Source organism: Athene noctua, chromosome 1, assembly GCF_965140245.1.
Source record: "Athene noctua chromosome 1, bAthNoc1.hap1.1, whole genome shotgun sequence".
Taxonomy (NCBI): domain Eukaryota; kingdom Metazoa; phylum Chordata; class Aves; order Strigiformes; family Strigidae; genus Athene; species Athene noctua.
Window position 1 is genome coordinate 149,452,369 of NC_134037.1, and position 19,277 is coordinate 149,471,645.

The window sequence follows — 19,277 nt, forward strand, 5'->3', positions numbered from 1 at the left end:
TACTGGGTATGTTACTGTATGCTAGCATTCAGAATATTTACCCAGGGTTTTTATAGAATTTTTAAATATGCCTACTGTAGCCCATTATTTAATTTATTTTGCTACTATTTTATCTCCTAAATACCTGCTTGAAAGAAAAAAAAAAAAAAGTTTAAAAAAATCCATTAGTAAGGCACTTTCTCTGGAAATCACTATAATGGAACAGGTTGGGGGATAACTAGATAGAAAGTAGCTTTACAGAGGGGTAACTGGGGGTCTGGAAGACAGGCTGAACAGGCTGCATCTAGAGTACCAGGCCCACACAGTTTTGGGTTTCCCAGTACAAGAAAGGTATCTACAAACCTGAGTAGATTCAGTCAAAAGCCATAGAGATGGTCAATGGAGGAAGCATACAAGGACAGCTTAAGATAGTTGGGTTTGTTCAACCTGAGAAAGAGAAGACTAAAACCAGATCAAACTGCTGCCTTCAAACTGTACCTAATGCACAGTCATAGAGAAGAAAAAGCCAGAGTCCTCTCAGAGTTGTACAGCAAAAGTTGACGGGCAATGAACACATTACACCAAGGTAAATTCTAATTATGGACCATGAAACATCTGCATACAATGAAAATTCTCCACAATAAGGGCTTCCAAATAATGAAACATCTAGCCCAGACAGACTATGGAATCTCCATCTTTAGAGATTTTTCAAAACTGAATTGGAGAAGACCTTTAGCAACCTGATCTAACCTTTGAACAGATGTTGGGCCATATGAAATCTAAGGGTCAACTATGGTCCCACTCCTGTGATTCAGCTGCGCATACAGATACGCTTGTATTAACTAATAGCAGTTTGTATCTCATAAGTTTAGATGTTTGATAGTGAAAATAATAAATAGACATGATAGAAAGTCTATCATTCATTGTTCACTGTCAACTATTTATAAAAGCACATATTTGTAACGTCCACAGAGGAACACTCATCTTTTTAAAGGACAGTTTTGCTGTTTTTACAAGGCAAATATATTTTTTTGTTTACATTTAAAATCAAGTTCTGACATGAAATGGCCTTGTTATCTAAAAAAAATTCATCTTTCTTTTAGAGGTTTATCAAGACAAAATGTTCAGTGCCTCTCTGAATTCTTTGTGTATACTAAAAATATATGAACCAATTCAAAATGTCTTATCTGTTGCAACAAAACAAACTGATATTATCTTATTTATTTTTGAAGCCAAATTTTTCAAGGGAAAAAAAGACAATCCATTAAAAAACATTCCTGAAACCTAAAAATATTTTTTATATATTATTGTTGAAACAGCATGTAACAAATTCTGTTGAAAAATTAGGTACTTAGCTTCTCCGATATTTTTGCTTTTAATAAGTCTTCCAGAAATGTCACCAGAATGCTAAACTGCAGGCCGCTTTGTTAATTTGGTGCATACATGAGAGACAGAACTCTAAAATAAAAGGTATGGTGCTCAGTGCTCCACATTCAGTCTCTCTCATTACTAACACTTACTCTATCAAACAGTATTCCTTTACCAGATGATGATTCCTTTTTTGAGTAATAGCAATGGAGCTACAATTTTAGAATGGCTTTTTCCCCTTCGGTGCAACTCTGAACTCAATGCATCATTTATATTCTTTTGCACCATGTATAATACACTCTAACACAATTGGATTTACTGGTGCTAGACAGACGCACTCCTAACCTTTAATGTCAGCTGCATTAGCATATAATTTCATATCTATTTTCTCAGATTTATCATTTCACCTTTTATAGTGCACAAAGCTAATGTAACTTCTGCTGATGCCACTGCAAACTGGTTAGGTTATTTTATTTCTAACCTTTGTGAAATGGCAATGTGCTCTTCAGAAGACCTAGAAAACTAAACTGAAATGAATGTGCTCAGTACTTTCCTCTCATTCCTGTTTTGTGGTGTTTTTTTTTTTTTTTTTTTTTTTCTCCCCTGTACTGTTCTTTTTCACACATCTTTGTTCCTTCCCTACCCCCTTTGTAAAAAACCCATCCCTTTAGGAACTGCTGAGAAGAGCAAATTAAAAAGTCAAATCACCAAATTGCTCGCTGGCTTCAATTACATGTCAGCTGAAAGAAAGGCAAAGTTATTACACCAGATTTTCAAATATAATTTTTAAAATAACATCTTTTCATATACATTGCCTTGCTGTTAGGCCAACTGTATCAGTGGTTCTCTTAAAGTATTGACATTGCTTAGAGTGATTTTTCAATCTTTACATGTCTTGATTATATATATTCATCTTGTCATCTTTTCTGGATGACAGAATCTATGCTGTGCCATGTGTGTTAGCTGTGCTGTTAAATTCTTCTTTTTAATTAGGTTTGATGAGGTGCTGCTTTTCTTTCAGCAATTTCCTCAAATTTCCCTGTGGCTGGAAAGAATGATTCTGTTTCCTTATTTTCTATTCTTATTACAAGTGCTCAAACACATTTCAAATGGTTCCAGCCTAAAATTCCTGTCTCCTTCAACACTGCTCTGACTTTCATCAGAAATCTGAAGATCCTTCTTAAATGGACTGGGTTCCTTGGACAATCAACTGCAGTCTCCTTTATTTACCAATTTTATATCACAGGTCTGGTTGTGTACACTGAACTGTGGTAGAGAATAGTAAAGGAAGATTAATGGATTCTGTAATTAATGCTGTAAATTTGCTTGAGGCAGTTTATTGAGCTAACAAAATCCACAATGTCATGCAAATATGAGACAGATAAAAGTTGTTTTTCTAAAAAATAAGCTATACAGAAAAGGTGGATTTTGAATCAGTTATTGATCCGGTTTTATAGCAGCACAAATAGAGATGACATGAATAAATACCAGTAACTTATCCTTTTTATTCATCTCCTCTATAATGGCTACCTCAGTTGGCTGTGGTAGATATGACTAGGCCTTCTGTGTTATATATATATATGTATTTTTTTAAATTTTATTTTATTTTTTTTTTTCCACCAGAAAGGATTTTAAACTATCTCAGCATTTATGAGAATATGGACTAGAAAACTATGTTTTAAGTAAAGCACATACAAAGAGAAAGGAAAGACAGAAAAGAAAGAAACAGCTTTTACAGGCAACTCTTTCCTATCTCAATGCATCTTCAAAGGCAAATCCTTGATTTCAGTTGTAGTTTTAGTCACCTGATGACTTTCTAGTTACAGCAGACTTTGTCCAACTCCCCCCAGACCCTGCGATGTTCTCCTCATCCCCTTTAAAATCTATCTTTTCATGGCTCCTCACCACAGACTCTCAGCATCTTTGCGTCAGCTGCAGGTTCCCAGTTTCCCAACTGAGATTCCCTCAGTTGCCACATCCTGACTCTTCCTCACCAGAGCAGGCTCCACAGCTCCCCCTACAGGAAGTGCAGTCTCCTGTCTCCTCCAGAGGGTTCTGCATCACCTGGTCACTTAGAGGAGTGTAACATAAAACTGGCAATTGACCAAATCAGACATACGTCATATTAGAAAGGCAAAAAGAAATGAAAAAGTAAAATACCTGGGGTGACTGGTATGACTGTGGTAACAATAATCCATAAAACATTTCTCTATGAAGCATCACAGTTGAGTTTATTATGCTCAACAGATTTCAGAGCAATTCAAAACATCAGTTTTTACCATTTGGAGAAAGAAGATAGTTATATGACCACTCCAGTACTTTACAATCAAATCCTTATCTATGTACTCCACTGATTCATTTAACAATATGAGAAACTTTACAAACATGAATTAAAAAATATCATTCTGAATAATGTATAGTTTTGACAATTGGACCAAATTACATCAAAGTCCTTTTAAATACCTTTCACTTCTTTGTCATTCTTGAACCATCTGATATCAGCTGCTGGTTTACTACCAGATGTCTTGCAAGTTAGCTGCATCCTCTCTCCTTCCATAACTGGTGAGGTAAATCCAGTAATTTGTGGCTTCTCGGGAACACCTAACAAGCAAACAAGCAAAATGTCTCTGATAGTGTCAGCTGCTGCCATGAATATATGACCAACTTAAAATTCATTTCTTCATATGCTCTAAATTCTGGAAACAGAATAATTATAGTCCCTTGCCTTATCAGTGAATCCCGTTTCCTATTGCAAATAAACTGTCAATCTGAACCATAGTTGATTCTAAAGAATTAAAGAAAACAGAACTTGCCTAGTTTTCTAAGGGAAATGTATTTTTAAAACTATCTTATATATATAATCTGCATGCAGGTCTAGTCTGACTTGCTATTACAAGGCTGAAACGTATGCACAGCAAGGAGGATGATGAAGTATATTAGAAGTACACCTGTGAAAAGAAAATGTAACTGGCAACAAAAAGCTGAACTGATCTAACTTCAGAACAGATGTTTAAGCATGAATTATGAAGATTTTAATACAAAATCCAGGGAAAAGTGAGGATGAAAATAAATACAGGAGTTATTTTCTCTTCAGTGAACATATAACCAAAGAAAGAACATGAATAATCACAATTCCACTGGCTATGGAGAATTTTTCAGCTGAATCCAAGTTCTTTGGAGGAGGCCATATGATCATGACATACTATACACATAATATTAAATTGGGAAATAGTTGTTTTTCAGGGAACCATGGAAGGTTTAAAAAAACAGTTATGAAGAGAATTGGGAAAAAATTTGATCACTACATGTATAAATCCATTTGACTTCTGAAAATAGAGGAATAACTTATTTTAAAGTGATACTGATGACCGTAATTTTAAAATCTCTGAAAATGTCATTGTTATAACTTGCATCTGCAGTGCTTTGATGCATTCGTATTTGTGGCTAGATAAAGGGATCAGTCACAGTAACTGATCCTGTGCCCTGTATTTCACGATTTGCTTTGTTTACATCTCTTTTCTGAAATGACAGATTATGTACATAAAAACCAAGCAGCAGTACCTATTACATAGTACACTTCTGTAATAAATCTACTCCTCTCTTTCGGGACAGAAAATGGTGTCTACTATAATACCCTGACACTTAAATCTTCTAATCCATAACAGAGCAGTCAATAAAGAGATTATTAGTACATAGAAGGATAGTTTATCTGATTAAAACATGTAATACATTTCAATGGAAAATATCCCCTTTTCAGATAGAAAATGTTCCAAGAGCTTAAAATGTGACTTTGAAATAGAAAATTACGAATACAAAGTGAAAAATGGCAGGCATCTTAAAGCTTGCAGATTTCTTTCTTGGAAGTTAAATTGGTGATGTTGGGAAAATTTAATGAAACCTTCCCCCAAAATGAAAAGGTAAAACTGAAACGACTGTGAAAAATAACATTACTTTGGTTAATAAATATTGGCTAGATTTTTTTTTTTTGGTCTTTGTGATACCTTTCTATGACTTTCTGCTATTTAAAAGGTTGAACTGGTCTACTCATCTATTGTTTAGATCATGAGATACCTCTACAGAAAAGAAGATTAACTGTGGGCAGTTGTTATTCCAGAATATTCTGCTTTGAGTGGGTATTTTTTGTCTTTAATGGCAAACTTGTGAAGATTTTTGTAAAACAGTCTCACAGGGACTGAAAGGGAGATGTATTTCATATCCTATGCACAAAACCAATTCCCTGGCTGGATTAATGCGAATATTACTGGCACAGAGAACATCTTACATTAGTCCTATTAAATTCAACTGTCTGCCTGTCTACATATAAAAATAAAACAAAAAGAAAGAGTCAAGTTCAGGGACAGAAAAAAGAGGAAAGAATAAAAATCAATCTCTAAAATCATATAACCTCTTAGGTACGCAGGTGTTTTTCAATGAACTACAGCAATTTTGGCTGATTGGGCTACTGACATTCATAGAATCATATAAAGCTTTGAGCAGAAACTTTATTTCCTGGGCATCTCTCAAAACCTATTGCTTTTCTATGTGTATCTATAACCTTTGGGGAAAACAGCAGAGCATTTAGAGGATAAAACATAAAAGAAGCAGCAAACCCAGCGGAAATACACACTTTATAGACAAAAAAAAAAAAAAAAAAGCAGAATGAGCGAAGAAAATGCACAGCTAAGAAAAAACGATAAAGCTCTAAAGTCCGTTTTGATTTCATGCTTTCTGATTTTCTCCCCTTTGCCCTATACAATACATTGTTAGGAGATGAACACATGCACCTTCTTCACACTTCGGGTGCTTGGGATGTAGAGGTTATGTCCATTTTGTGAAGCACTCATACTATGGTATTTGTGTGCTCCCCTACTTCATTATTCTGCCACAGCACAAATAGTAAGAGGCATGTTATTTTTCAGCACAGCAATATGAAACAATAAACTTCAGGGAAACAAGATCAGACATTTACATTTATCTTCTGTCAAGCTTTAGAAAAGTTCATTCTTATCATAATTTGCCAAAGCCTGAGAAGTTTAACACTTGCTTCTTTACGCTCAGCTATTTATACTTACCGAGAACTGTAAGAAAAGCCTTGGAAGTTTTGACAGGCATAGTAAATAAAGAGCAGGTGTACTGCCCTTCATCCGACAGAGACACATCACTGACACTGATACTTAGTTCATGCCATGAAGCTCGGACCAGCTCAATTCTGTTGTCCCTCAGAGCTGAAAAAAAAATAAAATAAAAATAATGTTATAAGGTAGGAAACAGCACATTAACAAAGCGTGATATGTTATACAAGAGGCTCTATGAAGTAGCTTGGTGAAATGACGCCCCAGAATACAGGGATATGGACACAGTTGCCTTTATGCATAGTAGTTTGTTTTGTCTCTGGAATACAGTACAAGAGCTCAGCAAGTTTCTGAACAGTGTACTGAGTGACTTGTACACAAACCTAGAAACTGAGGGACTTCATTTACCTTTGATCTTCCTCTAAAAAAACCATTGACTTTGATTTCTGCCCCCCAGCAGCTTTGTTCAGTGCCTAAAATAACTCCTTCCTAAAACCATTTTCTTTTTCGTGCATTTACAAATGCGGGTAACAATTGAGAATCCTATTTCAACTACTAACGAACTATACTTTCAAATAAGAAGGCTACCATTGCATAGCTTGCCTACAGATTTTTCTCATGTCCATTACTACTCATATTGAACTGGAATATCAGATTTCTTGAATGCTATAAGGGTAATTCCTATTATGAATACATTGAAAGTTTCAATTCTACATGTGTATGTAATATATTTAAAGATTTGAGGTAATTGAGTATAGCGGCTTTACTGTTTTGCTTGTGACTAAAAATCTGATCTTCTATCAGAAAACCCTTCCTAACAAAATTTTGTTTGCATGAAACCAGTGAGGGAAGAGGAGCAGGTAGATTTACTTAAATTCAAAATGTCACTTTTCTTAATGGTTTAAAATTTTAAGTATTTTAAAGCCTATATTTAGTTTAACCCACATCTTCTATTGAGAAACACTCAAAACATTCCCAAACATTCCATTTCTCTGCAGTAAAGCTGTTTCAGGAATCTACATATATTAATCAAGTCCTTCCACAGCATAGAACTACTAGTATCATAAGTAAGTAAGCACTGTAGTTCTCCTAAGTAACAATAAAAAAGCCTCTGTAACTCACTAAGTTTTGCTGTATACTTTCAGATTCAAACCTTTGACCTGACAGTATTTGAATCTTCAGTGAATCTATATTTTTAGTAAGCCTCTGAACGTCAAAAGTAAAATGGGAATACCGCAATTACTGGGAGACCTATGCTTTGATCTGTGAGAAGAACCAGTATGTTCAAGTCACTAACACTGTTCTCACTCACCTCCTTCTAAAGTCCCCAAAGGCTCTTAGATTTGGTTCTCCTAACATTTCAGTGATAAAAAGAAAGCTTTATTGTGGTTCTTGTGCTACTAAATCTAGATGTTTCTGCCCCATTGCAAGGTTCTCTGAGTGCTGTCAATACAGGAAGATTTACACCAAAACAAGCAGCTACAATGAAGATTCAGCAAAAATGTCACTTGAATTTGTTGTCTTCTAGGTCTACCATTCAGGTTTCTTTACAGTGATCTCAAGCTGAATTTACTGATTATTTCAGGGTAGGCCAGCTAAAGCTTGACTTACTCTTAGCAGGGTCTGATGACTGAAAGGTGACAGCTTAGACAGACCTAACACACAAGCATGCCATGAACTGCTCCAAGGCACATCAAAGTGACTGAGATTGTGTCCAGTGGACACATTTCAAACATAACTCAGACATTTTGTGGCCAGCCACAGAAAGAAATAAATAATTATGGAGCATATGATATAAAGTTTATATAGTGATGGAAAATACGTGCAACATTAAAGCAAACAAGCAAGCAAAACAAACCCCACAAAATTAAAAGCTATGTATATACCAATATGCTGACAGAACAGCCAAGAAAAACAAGCTCAAGAAAACAAAATATACATAGAAGCAAGCTTCTACCAACCCAGAATAGCAGGCAAAGCTGATGACTGTGGCTTTGCTAGCCAAAAGTCCTCATACAACAGTAAAGCTGTTGCTCTCTTTGAGAAAATAGATGGGGACTCAAAACTAATTTTTCAGTTTTTCAATTCTAGTCAGATGCAAATTGAGCAGATGTAAGAATGATAGTTTATTTCACAGAATCACAGAATCATTCAGGTTGGAAGAGACCCTTGGGATCATCAAGTCCAACCATCAACCTACTCTACAAAGTTCTCCCCTACACCATATCCCCCAACATCTCATGTAAACAACCCTTAAACACATCCATAATTCACATTACTGACCTTTCAAAAAAAAATTATTTTCAATATGACCCAGTGCTTCTAAATGCTTTGAATACTACCACATGTATATATAATTGGAAGAACAGCACAGGAAATACAAAAAAAAAAAAACAGCAAAAAAATGCTCAGCACCCCATAATTTGGAAGTGGTGATTTATGCTACCCCTTAATCAGAAATAATTTAAAAAATAACGTGGTATATCATCTTACATCATATTTCATTTTTTTATACTTTTCAATTGCTACTGCATCATGAGAATGATTTACCTAGCTCTTGAAATGTTTTCCTATAGATGGGACAATGTGCAGAATTTCATGCACTAAAAAGAACTGTTATGAATTCCAGTAGAGCACAAATGGTCTACAGATGATGCCAATAGCACACTATTTCGATCCTGCTGGTAGAGAAAAAAAAAAATTGAAATATAAACCACCTGTATCAACTACATTCCTACTGCTCCCCTCCCTCATTTCCTCCCCTCCACACCTTTTTTAACCTTTGTACAACATAGAAACCTCAGCTCAGTCAATTTTCTGCAAAACTGGTAAAAACAACCACTGATCAAGAGCTGAGATCAGATGTTCCATGTTTCAGCCTGGAGTGAATTTTTATTGAAAGAACAAAAAGAAAGAGTTTTGTAATGGAAATACCAACACAGAGTCTTTGCAAAAAATGCTGAAAATGGCACCAACATAATATTCCTTTGCAGGAAAGCTGTTTGTCAGAAACATTTTTATAAGTGCTAAGTCTAAATGCAATTAATTATCTGTGCCATCAATTTCAAACCTAAACATCTGTAACCTTTCCTGTCTACACAGATTTCAGAGCAAACCAATGAGCAAACTCTACTGCTATTGCTTAGACAAGGCTAACAATTACATGGAGTCTTTTTAGAATCTTATTTTCAAACTTTATTCCTATAACTATGTCTATATCCTTATTGATACCTGTTTAGAAAGACACCCAATTCCTCTTATGAAATTGATAGATGTGATGAATGCCAGAACTTGTTTCCATTTTCTGTGTTAGGTGTATTTTGCTAAAAGGGTGAAGTTGGACAAGAGAAAAAGTGGCTGCCTAGCTGTCTAGTCCAGGGTCCCACATGCTGGGGCAGGGGGAACCCCTTGGGAGAGGGTGACTGCTCCCTTGGGCAGCAAATGACCAGTCAGTGGCACTGGAGAAGCCAGCTAGCAGTTCTAGTCAGCTAGCAATATACAGGCATGCAAACCAAGTGGAGGAGGGGTCTTACACGCAGCAGAGAGTAAACCCTTGCCAAGCCTGGCTGATGGAGCAAAGAAGCCCGTGGAGCCTGAGCAGAAGCCAGCACTGAAAGGTATCAACTGGCAAGCAAAATCTTGAAGGAGAAGACATACTCCTCAAGGAGCGAGTGGATGGGAAGGAGATTTATTTACAATACTCTGTATACAATCTCTTTCAGCAGATCCGAGTTCTATTTGCTTAAAGAGTGATCTCATCTAGTACATTATTATCTATTTAAAGATTCAAAAGCTTTCTATAAGCTTTTTGATTGATCTTTCTTTGAACTGAGAATTGCCCCAAACTTACCACAAGGTTCAAGCCAACTCGAGGTCTACTACAGTCGTTCAACTAAAGTACCATAAAATAAAATATAAAACATTCTCTTATTTAATTGAAAGCTGAAAATAAAAAGTAGAACATGTATAGGGACATTCTGAGGAAATCTGTAGTTTGGTACACACAGATTTCCTATATACTGAAATATCCATACATTGTTCAACACAAACAGCAGTAAGTATTTCTAGCTCCCCACAAAAGTTAACAGGAAACACCAAGCTTCTTTTTAAAGTGTATCATACTAAAATACAACTGCTGTATTGTACTTAGGTGACAGTATTTATTCCTCCACTTTTTAAGAAGGTTATACTAATAGCTTCATTTGTATTCCACTGGTAGTTTCTGAATACTATTTATTAGTTGTATTGAGGTAGTAACTAGACAGCCAGGTGAGCACAGAGAAGAAAGCTTTGTCCCTAAGACTCCAAAAAGCTCTGTCCTCACTTGGTTTCCTACACTGCCTCCTACCTCTGTCCGCTCTTTAAGAACCTCCTTTTTTCCATTTCACCATGTTAGAAGCCAAACAGACCCTTTCTGGCCTCTTACTGAGGTTTTTCACCTACATTTGAAGGTGAAAGCTTCTAGTAGTTTGCATACCTACATTTTTGCATGATACAGAGATGCTAGAAAAAGGGCTAAGAAACAGAATATAGATTTGGCACCTATGCCAAAACAGTAACAAAGAATACCACCATTGATGTCTCCTTCCTGGATTCTTATGTCACAAGCACTTATAAAAAATATAAAATGCAACAAGAAATACTATTACATAGTTAATTCCAATATGCCCTAAGTAAATTATTTCAGTTTTCTGCAGTTCCCAGGCACATATGATGTAGTTAATTTGTAAGGTATGAAACAATTATGCATAAAATACTTGTTCTTAAGCAGACACACTTAATTTTTTACCTGTCATTCTCTTTTTCTGTGGAAAAGAATTCCTTTCAGGATGTTTTCTGACACAGAAACAAGCAACCCTGATAATCTGTATAGTTTAGGTTATTATGAGTAAAAGCTACAGTCATGTATTTCAGTTGCATTAATTAGCAATTGTTGAGACTGATGACCACTGCAATAAACCAGTCTCCTCGTTCACAGTCACAAAAAGCTGTACCTCATTTTTTACAAAATAACATAATGTAGTCATGTAGTGAAATCTTGCAATAGGAATTATATCAAAGAGAGAAAAGAAACTTAGAAATTCATACTGTCATGCAAAATAAATAATCCACATTTCATACTGGGCAGAAAAGGCAGCTCGACCTGTTACCTGCAGTAGCCAGAGAGCAGCATCTCTAATCGTATTTCTCTAAAATTACTACATCTTACTAGTATTTTGAGTCATATATTTGGAGAATGTGGAAAAAACCACAACCACCCCCCTAAATCCTCCAGAGTAATTTGCAGATGTTTTGACAATACTAACTTGACATATGCTGCCATCCTGGGATTCACTCAAGAAAATTTTCTTCCTTATGTTAGAGCTGTTCCCTCTGTCATGGGAATAATGTAACCATTAGTTGGAACCAGAAAGATTTCTGATACTCTACAGGTCGTGCTAAACTCCCAGAAATGTAATACTAGTGAAACTGAAACAATCCCTCTGATTTTCAGATTTCAACCTTCTGAATGCAGTACCATCATCAAGTCTGAAATAGATTTAAAGGGATTTATATTGTGTTTCCAGATATACCTGGATATACTTGAGAAGGCCTTTTGCTTTGTTCCTAATGAATTCAATATACCAAGATGCCTATAGGGATGATCTACAGCACTTGCTTATAGTTGTGCATCAAAATTTGTCAGTCCACAGACCGCCACCACCACGACCATCCGTGAAATAAAAAAAGAGACAGGGAGTAAATGGATAAAACCAAATTATTATTGTTATTCTCTGTTTAGTCTTCTATAGCCTTCATACTTCTTTTCAAAACATTTCAATTTCCTTTAAAAAAATAATGTACTCATTAGTCTGTATTAACAGTTTACCCATTTCCAACTGATACGCAATTATTCTATTAGATGCCTAACCTATCTAGTAGGTATTTGCATGGTATCTGGACGTCCTAATATTTTTAAACTTCTCTATTATTTGTTTGTGGAAATAAAATCCATTTCCTTCTTTCATTTCAAGTCATGCAATTTGATTGTTTTTGCACAAGGAGGGATACAAATCTAGGGTGGCAGTTTGGATATTTAGTAATCACATGTTTTCTATTTCTGTTTCTGCATGTGGTGAGGCCAGTTTTACCTCTTGCTGGAAACAAACTCCACAGCATTGCATCTGTGAAATTATCACTCTTCCTTTGATTACTAGCTGGTCATGATTCCAACAGAGTCCAACGGTCAGAAAGATAGATGATCGCTTAATCAGTCATGACAGATCTCAGTACTGGGACAGAAACATTAAAATTAAGTCTACTTTCACAGGTAATGCTAATTTAGGGGGAAAAGCACTTGGTAATATATTAGAAGCTTTTGTGTAACCTATTAGATTGGCTGACGTATGTAGCATTGGAGTCCTTTAAAGGTGACATCATTTCTAAGTAAAATAAGTGGAATAATGAAAACTGAAGGTCACAATACTGTGGACAGGTCTTCGGCTAATTGGCTGTGGAACAGTATTCTGGCCAATTTGCAGAAACATGATGATTTTTTTCCTCATTAGGAAAGTGATTAGTAACACAGATGAGTTCAGACATTCCAAACAGAGTCTTTCACAGTTTTATGTCACTCAGATACTGTGGATACTTCACTGAATTTTCCAACCCATTCATGTACTTAATAAATTCAGGGCATCACTGAGTTTCATAGAAGGTGTTAAGTAAGGTTTTTGAAATGGAAGAACAAATAACAATCCTTGGAGATTAGTTATACTTTCATTCCAGTGCATTTCTATTTCTCTTTGAACCCTTCTAAAGTACTTGGTAATCAAAAGGAAGAAACAATGGGGTCAATAGATACGTACTTCTTCTACCTCTAATCATTTGGTCATCTTTGACTTTATGCTCTGGCTTGCAATCTAGTAAGAAAAGACTAGATTGTTTTCAGCTGGGAAATACTGCTGAAATATTTGATTAGCTTATTTAGACAAGAATGTTCAACAGCAAACTGCTTTCTCCTTTTTATATTTTTCAGATTTTTTGCGTGTTGGATAACGCACATGTCAAGGAGTACAGCAAACTCCATTCATTAGAAGAGGTGCTGACAGTCTCACTAACAGAAGCGTCTTCTCTGTGCTTGCTTACTGCCTTGAAAAGGCCAAAACACTGGGGACCCAGAACCTGTCCATACAACACTATCTATTATTTATCAGGGTGGGCTGTATTTAAAGAACAGCTTATGAGGAAAATCCAAACAGCAAGGTAATTTCTTCAGTGAAACGACTATTCTCTTTTTCCTGCAATCTGGATAAAACAAAACCAGTTGAAGGTGACTTTTAATGACTTACAGTCTTGAACACATCTGCTAAGTGAGGTTTCTCCAACTGCTGCCAACTGACAAAAGAAGGCCAGGACGATGATATGCCCTTCATGAATGGAATAGATACGCTAAAACTTTCCTTCATGCCAGATTTTCTGCACTGAGCTACATTTTCTCTCACAATAATTTTCTGTATTCTCTTCAGTTTCTCTCTTTTTCAGAGCCTTCAGGAAACATAACAACATGCAAAAAGAGAAGAACTTGACTTCTAGGGTATTTATAATGCCTGTTTCTGGTATTAAAGAGGCACTGCACTTTTGTTCTGCTTGTCTTTTGAGAATCATAAGGACAACACATTGTCTTAGGAGGTCTGAGGGCTGCCTCACTTTCACATAAGAAATTTAAGTTTCAAATCCTTCCAAAACATACATGTTTTGAACTATGAAGATGCTTTATTGTTTTATTGTGTTGGAATAATGTTTAACGGTACCTCAATAAAAACCAAACCAAAAATCACATTAATCAGGATAAAGTGCTGTCTTACAAGGTCTGCTCATCTGGTTCCTTCTGCAATGGGGAATTACAAGATTTCCTATTATACTAATGCAACTGGACATGTGCCACAGCATGGTAGCCTAGAAAATCTTAAAAAAAAAATCATACTTTTCAAATATGCAGCTGCAAAAATTAAAATTGCAAAATTATCTGGCAAGGTTAGTGATGGACAGAATTAAAATAAATGAGATTCAACAGATAAAAGTAATTGGTGATGTTATATACCAAGTTGGAGACTGATATTTTGAAAGCAGTAATGCAGGAAAGAAGCCTTGAGTATTACAGCGGAAATTATTTAACTGTATGTTCAAATGCAGCAGCACTCTAAGAAGATGAATCCTACTCTGGGTTGTACTGATCCTAGCAATTATGGTAAAAGGAAAAAATAATGCTACAATATTCCAAAACTGAATATATCATACTGTGTCATATATTGTAAATTACAGATACAAACAGGCTCTCTGTTGGGAAGGTAATTTCTGAAAGTCTACTGATGGAATACTACTGCATAAGTAATACTATGAAAATGAAAATAATACAATGGAGACCTGTAATACCAGTCCACACCTACTTAAGAAAATACTAATAGAAGTTGGAAAAATAATTTTTTTTTTCATAATTTTGAGGGTAATACTGAAAACACAAACCAGTATGTTAAGTGAGAGTTCATTGTGAGTGAGAAATATGAGATAATGACATCACTGAAGTAGAAGGGATAAATACTAATCCTCTTGCAAACTAAAACAAAGTTACACAGATTTCTGTAAAGACCAGACCAGGCAATTTCTCCTCACGCTACTGATGTTGATACTAATCATTGCATTAACAGTACTTAAATGATTGCTGACCAAGGCAGAGTTATGCTTGTTTAGGTATTGAAAACTGTCTAGACAAACAACATACAACTCTACCAAGACAGTTTATATATTTTGAAGAACATCAGTTAGAGTATACTCACTTTTTCCTCTTCAAGAGACTGCCATTTACAGTCACTGTTGGTGACTCTCAAGCACTTCAGCTTTAGATGCAAGGAATCCTAAAAGGTAGGGAACATAGAACAACTCGGCCAAATTTTATGCTCTTAGCACTGCTGGAAATCCAGTTTCTCCTCAAACCTGCCCATGTGCGATGCATTTTTCATATGTCTGCAGCTGACCAGGACTTAAGAAAGCTGCAGAACTGAAATATACCTGTATTTCTCTAACCTTGTAGATGGTGAAATTACAGTTCTACTCATTCAGTAGCTAAACTTAATGATCCCATCATACTGAAAATACTTTTAGTGGCATAAATGAGTAATATTCACAGTAGAGTCATGTTTATGGTATTGCTTCATATTTCTTGGAAAGTCACAGACTTCCAATTTCTAAAGATTGTGGTCCTGTTCAAACATATTATCTCAGCAGAATTTGGAGAGACTTTCTCACTTAGTAATGATTTAGAGAGATCTCCCTCTAAGTGAGAACAGCTGTAAGATGCCCCTCTTCTTTCGGCACTTTTTGATCATTCATGAAGATACATAAATTAGCATCATTCTTCATGTAGCAGATAGCTACATTGGTTAGACAGGCAGTTGGAATACTCATTCATCCTAATGACATTAAGAAGTCAGACTCCCTGAACTCCTGCTGCAGTTAGTGGAGCAAGACAGCTTCCACCAGAGGCCAATTAAGAACAGGTCACTGCCTTGAAAATATTATAGAACCTGAACAAAACAGCAAAGAAATCATCAACGACTGATGAGTGTACCTGTAATCAATCTAGCAATTGATTCCAGTACCGATGTAGAGTCAAATACTAATGTATGTGTCAATACTGAAGATAGTAGTGGTGTTAGTGATGACTTGCAGATCTCAGTATTGAGAGAACTGAAATATGGAACAAAGTATCAGGAGAGATCTGAGATGAGTCTAGTGCAATTCCATGGAGTATTCTCAGAAAGCTTGTTGGTGGTTTTAACATCTTTTATGATAGACCCTGTTAAAGTTTTATGATGTCTCTCATACAGCCTAGAAGCAGACAATCTGCCTTTCAACTACATGTACACAGATACTTCCCCTTTTGTGGGATTTGTCTTAGTTTTCCAGAGGCAGGTGTGCTGTGAAGGAAACTGTTAGTGAGAAGTGGTGATGGAAACAGATAACTAAGGGATTGAAGCATGTCTTGTACAAGGATAAGGATAAACTTGGGATTGTTTAGCATGAAGAAACAGCAAATCATGAACTTAACCCAAATTCAAAGGAAAAAACTGTCAGCAGAACTTTCTAGACCTCTAATTTTCTGAGGAACCTGCTCTAAGTGGACATAGCTGGAGAAGAAACATGGACAAGGTGACCTCCAGAGGCCCTTTCCAATGTGAAGTATTCTGTGATCTTGTGATTCCAGATGTTTTGGGGGTAAAGACTCTGCATATCACAAAATTCAGGAATGTGACCAATCCTGAAACAACACCACCACCAAAAAAAAACCCCACAAACCCTTTCATGAATATTCACAGATTATTCTTTATTCCTAAGAGATTATCTCCCTCATGGAGGCTTCAGATTTGAGTCCATCAGAAAAGGCTGCTTGTCTCTCCCTTTATAGTCAACGAAAAGAAGAAAAGAGAGAAAGAGGAAAATTAGCTTTTCCAGGATATACCTAGTTTGTGCAAATATGCTTCTTGTGTGGCTTATATTCCAAGAACATGGTTAATTCACAAGGGCAGCAATACAATATTTGGAATCCAGAGTGGTGGCCAGACATATTCACCAAGTACTAAGGAATATAATTTGTAAAAATGAAACAAATATTTGATATACAACATCATACTAAGTACTGATAGCTGCACTGAATAAAAACTCTACTACTAATCAATGAATTATTTAACAAACAGTAGATACTGACAGTAACAGATGTGTGGAATCATGCTAACATTGGTAGCATTTATCTCCAATATCTGACATTTTTGGGGCCATTCACATACACCAGATGTATTTGAGCATACCAAAAGACACCTGTCCATGCTTAACACACATGTCTAAATGAAAAACAGCTGAATGCATGCTACTTTCTTCATGTATACATTTATTGCAGGCATTTTCTTTTTAAGAATTGGGGAAAAATATTATTCTGGTTGTTTCTTTCTGCAGTGCAAACTGTAGTAACGGGCAAAGGACTGAAGTTATTAATCACAGTTGCAACAAATGATTAATAATATTGGTTCTTATACTGCACTTTTCTTAACTGGTATAGCCTGAAGACTCACTAAGAAACCACCATAACTAATCTGTCTTCAGTTTATTACTTCTGAAGGATAAATTTCTACACCGTGATTGTCATACAAAAGGAAGCATTGAGTATTTAAAAATTGCTAGGAGTTGTTCCAGTGTTGACTGCATTTTGTGGCTGTTTTTAATAACTATAAATTACTTAAGTATTGGAGATACAGTCTAAGAAGAATTTCTGAATTTACTGTGTACTACTGAATTGTATATAATGGATCAAGAGTGACTTCCAATTCTGCTTCACAAGCTGACTGAGACATGGCACAAGCAAAGGAGGTATTTGGCCTTCAGGGCAGTGAATGTTACTGTACTCTTTCTTGGGCTTGTCGACAAAGTGCCCGTCAAAGGACATTAATTGCACATTTGGATGATAATAAGTTCAGAGCACCAGATGTAATAAAGAGTGCTGCAGTAACAATCTGCAACACTGGATACATGAATGTTTTTGGTATCTAAGTTATAATATTTTAATTATACTGTGTCCTTGATTCCTCCTTCTCTCTCTTCTCTTCAGAGCTGATTCATTTAACTCCTTTTTATCAAGCAATAAAATACTTTTTCCTCTTCTTCAGGCACAAAATGTAAGACATCTATTTCAACAAGTATTAGAAAAATAAACTTGTTGTCTATACACCTGAATCTCCTTTCTCATCTTACTCAACTCTTGGTAGACTCAACAGTTCTGGAAAAATTACAGATATCAAAACAACTTCCTTGGGTACACACTGATATTTTAACACTACCACTTTCAATAAAACCAATGGTTTTTTTTCTTCTGTCTTCCATTTTGTTTGCAAACTCTGTTTGCCAATTTGGTGCTTTCTTCAAATCCTCCTCTTGCCCTTCTTTAATCAGGGTGTTTCCAAATTCTTCAACCAAAACTTATTAAATTAAATTTTATATTAAATTTCTTTCCCCTATAACAGCCTTTAGTATACTCAATATATGTTTACCTTTCAACAGACAATATTAGTCTTGCATTAGTGACCCCATCCTTTCCTAAGTTTTTATTCCTTTTCATCTTCCTTCCCTCTTTTTCTTTGAAATCTTTCCTGACTGCACAAATATGTGGGTGTCGCCAATCCTTGGAATAAGCTGTCTTTTACTCCACTTGTTCCTCCATCTAGTCTCTTCCTCTTCTCTCCATCAACCTTTAATTGATAAAAAACCAAACTGATATGAAATATACATCAGGAATACCGATTAGTAACACTTTTAAAAGGAATAATAGATAAAATTATTTCTTTATATTTCCAAATATAAACTCCAAAGTCCTCCTAATCTTTTCTGTAACAGATGTGCAAAAATGTAAAAATTGCAAATTTAAATTACTTTACACTTATCAACATCCTGAGCTGTATTAGGAAGAACACTGCCAGCAGGTCCAAGGAGATGATCCTTTCCTTCTGTCAGCACTGGGGAAGCCACACCTGAACTACTGTGTCCAGTTCTGGGTTTACTCAGTACAAGAGAGACAAGGACATATTGGAGTGACCACAACTAAGGGTTGCAAAAGTGATTAAGGGACTGGAACACCTATCACATAAGGAGAGGCTGAGAGTTCTGGGACTGTTCACCCTGGAGATGAGAAGGCTTAGAGAGATCGCATCAATGTTTATAAATGTCTGATGAAGGAAGTAGAGAAGATGAAGCCAGGCACTTCTCAGTAGTGTACACAGACAGGCCAAGAGACAATGGGCACAAAATGAAATTAAGAACATTCAACTTAAGCAT

At 35.8% G+C, this 19,277-nt stretch overlaps 1 protein-coding gene across 3 annotated transcripts in view; it reads right to left on the reverse strand.

Moving 5' to 3' along the window:
• CADM2 (cell adhesion molecule 2) overlaps positions 1–19,277 on the reverse strand; it is a 697,075-nt gene that overhangs the window by 126,559 nt on the left and 551,239 nt on the right. For all 3 annotated transcript variants that reach the window (XM_074901140.1, XM_074901148.1, XM_074901138.1), the window contains 2 exons: positions 6,420–6,572; positions 3,811–3,948 (listed from right to left, as the gene is read on the reverse strand). In XM_074901140.1, the coding sequence (XP_074757241.1) occupies positions 3,811–3,948; positions 6,420–6,572 (291 nt within the window). The remainder of the gene's footprint in view (positions 1–3,810; positions 3,949–6,419; positions 6,573–19,277) is intronic.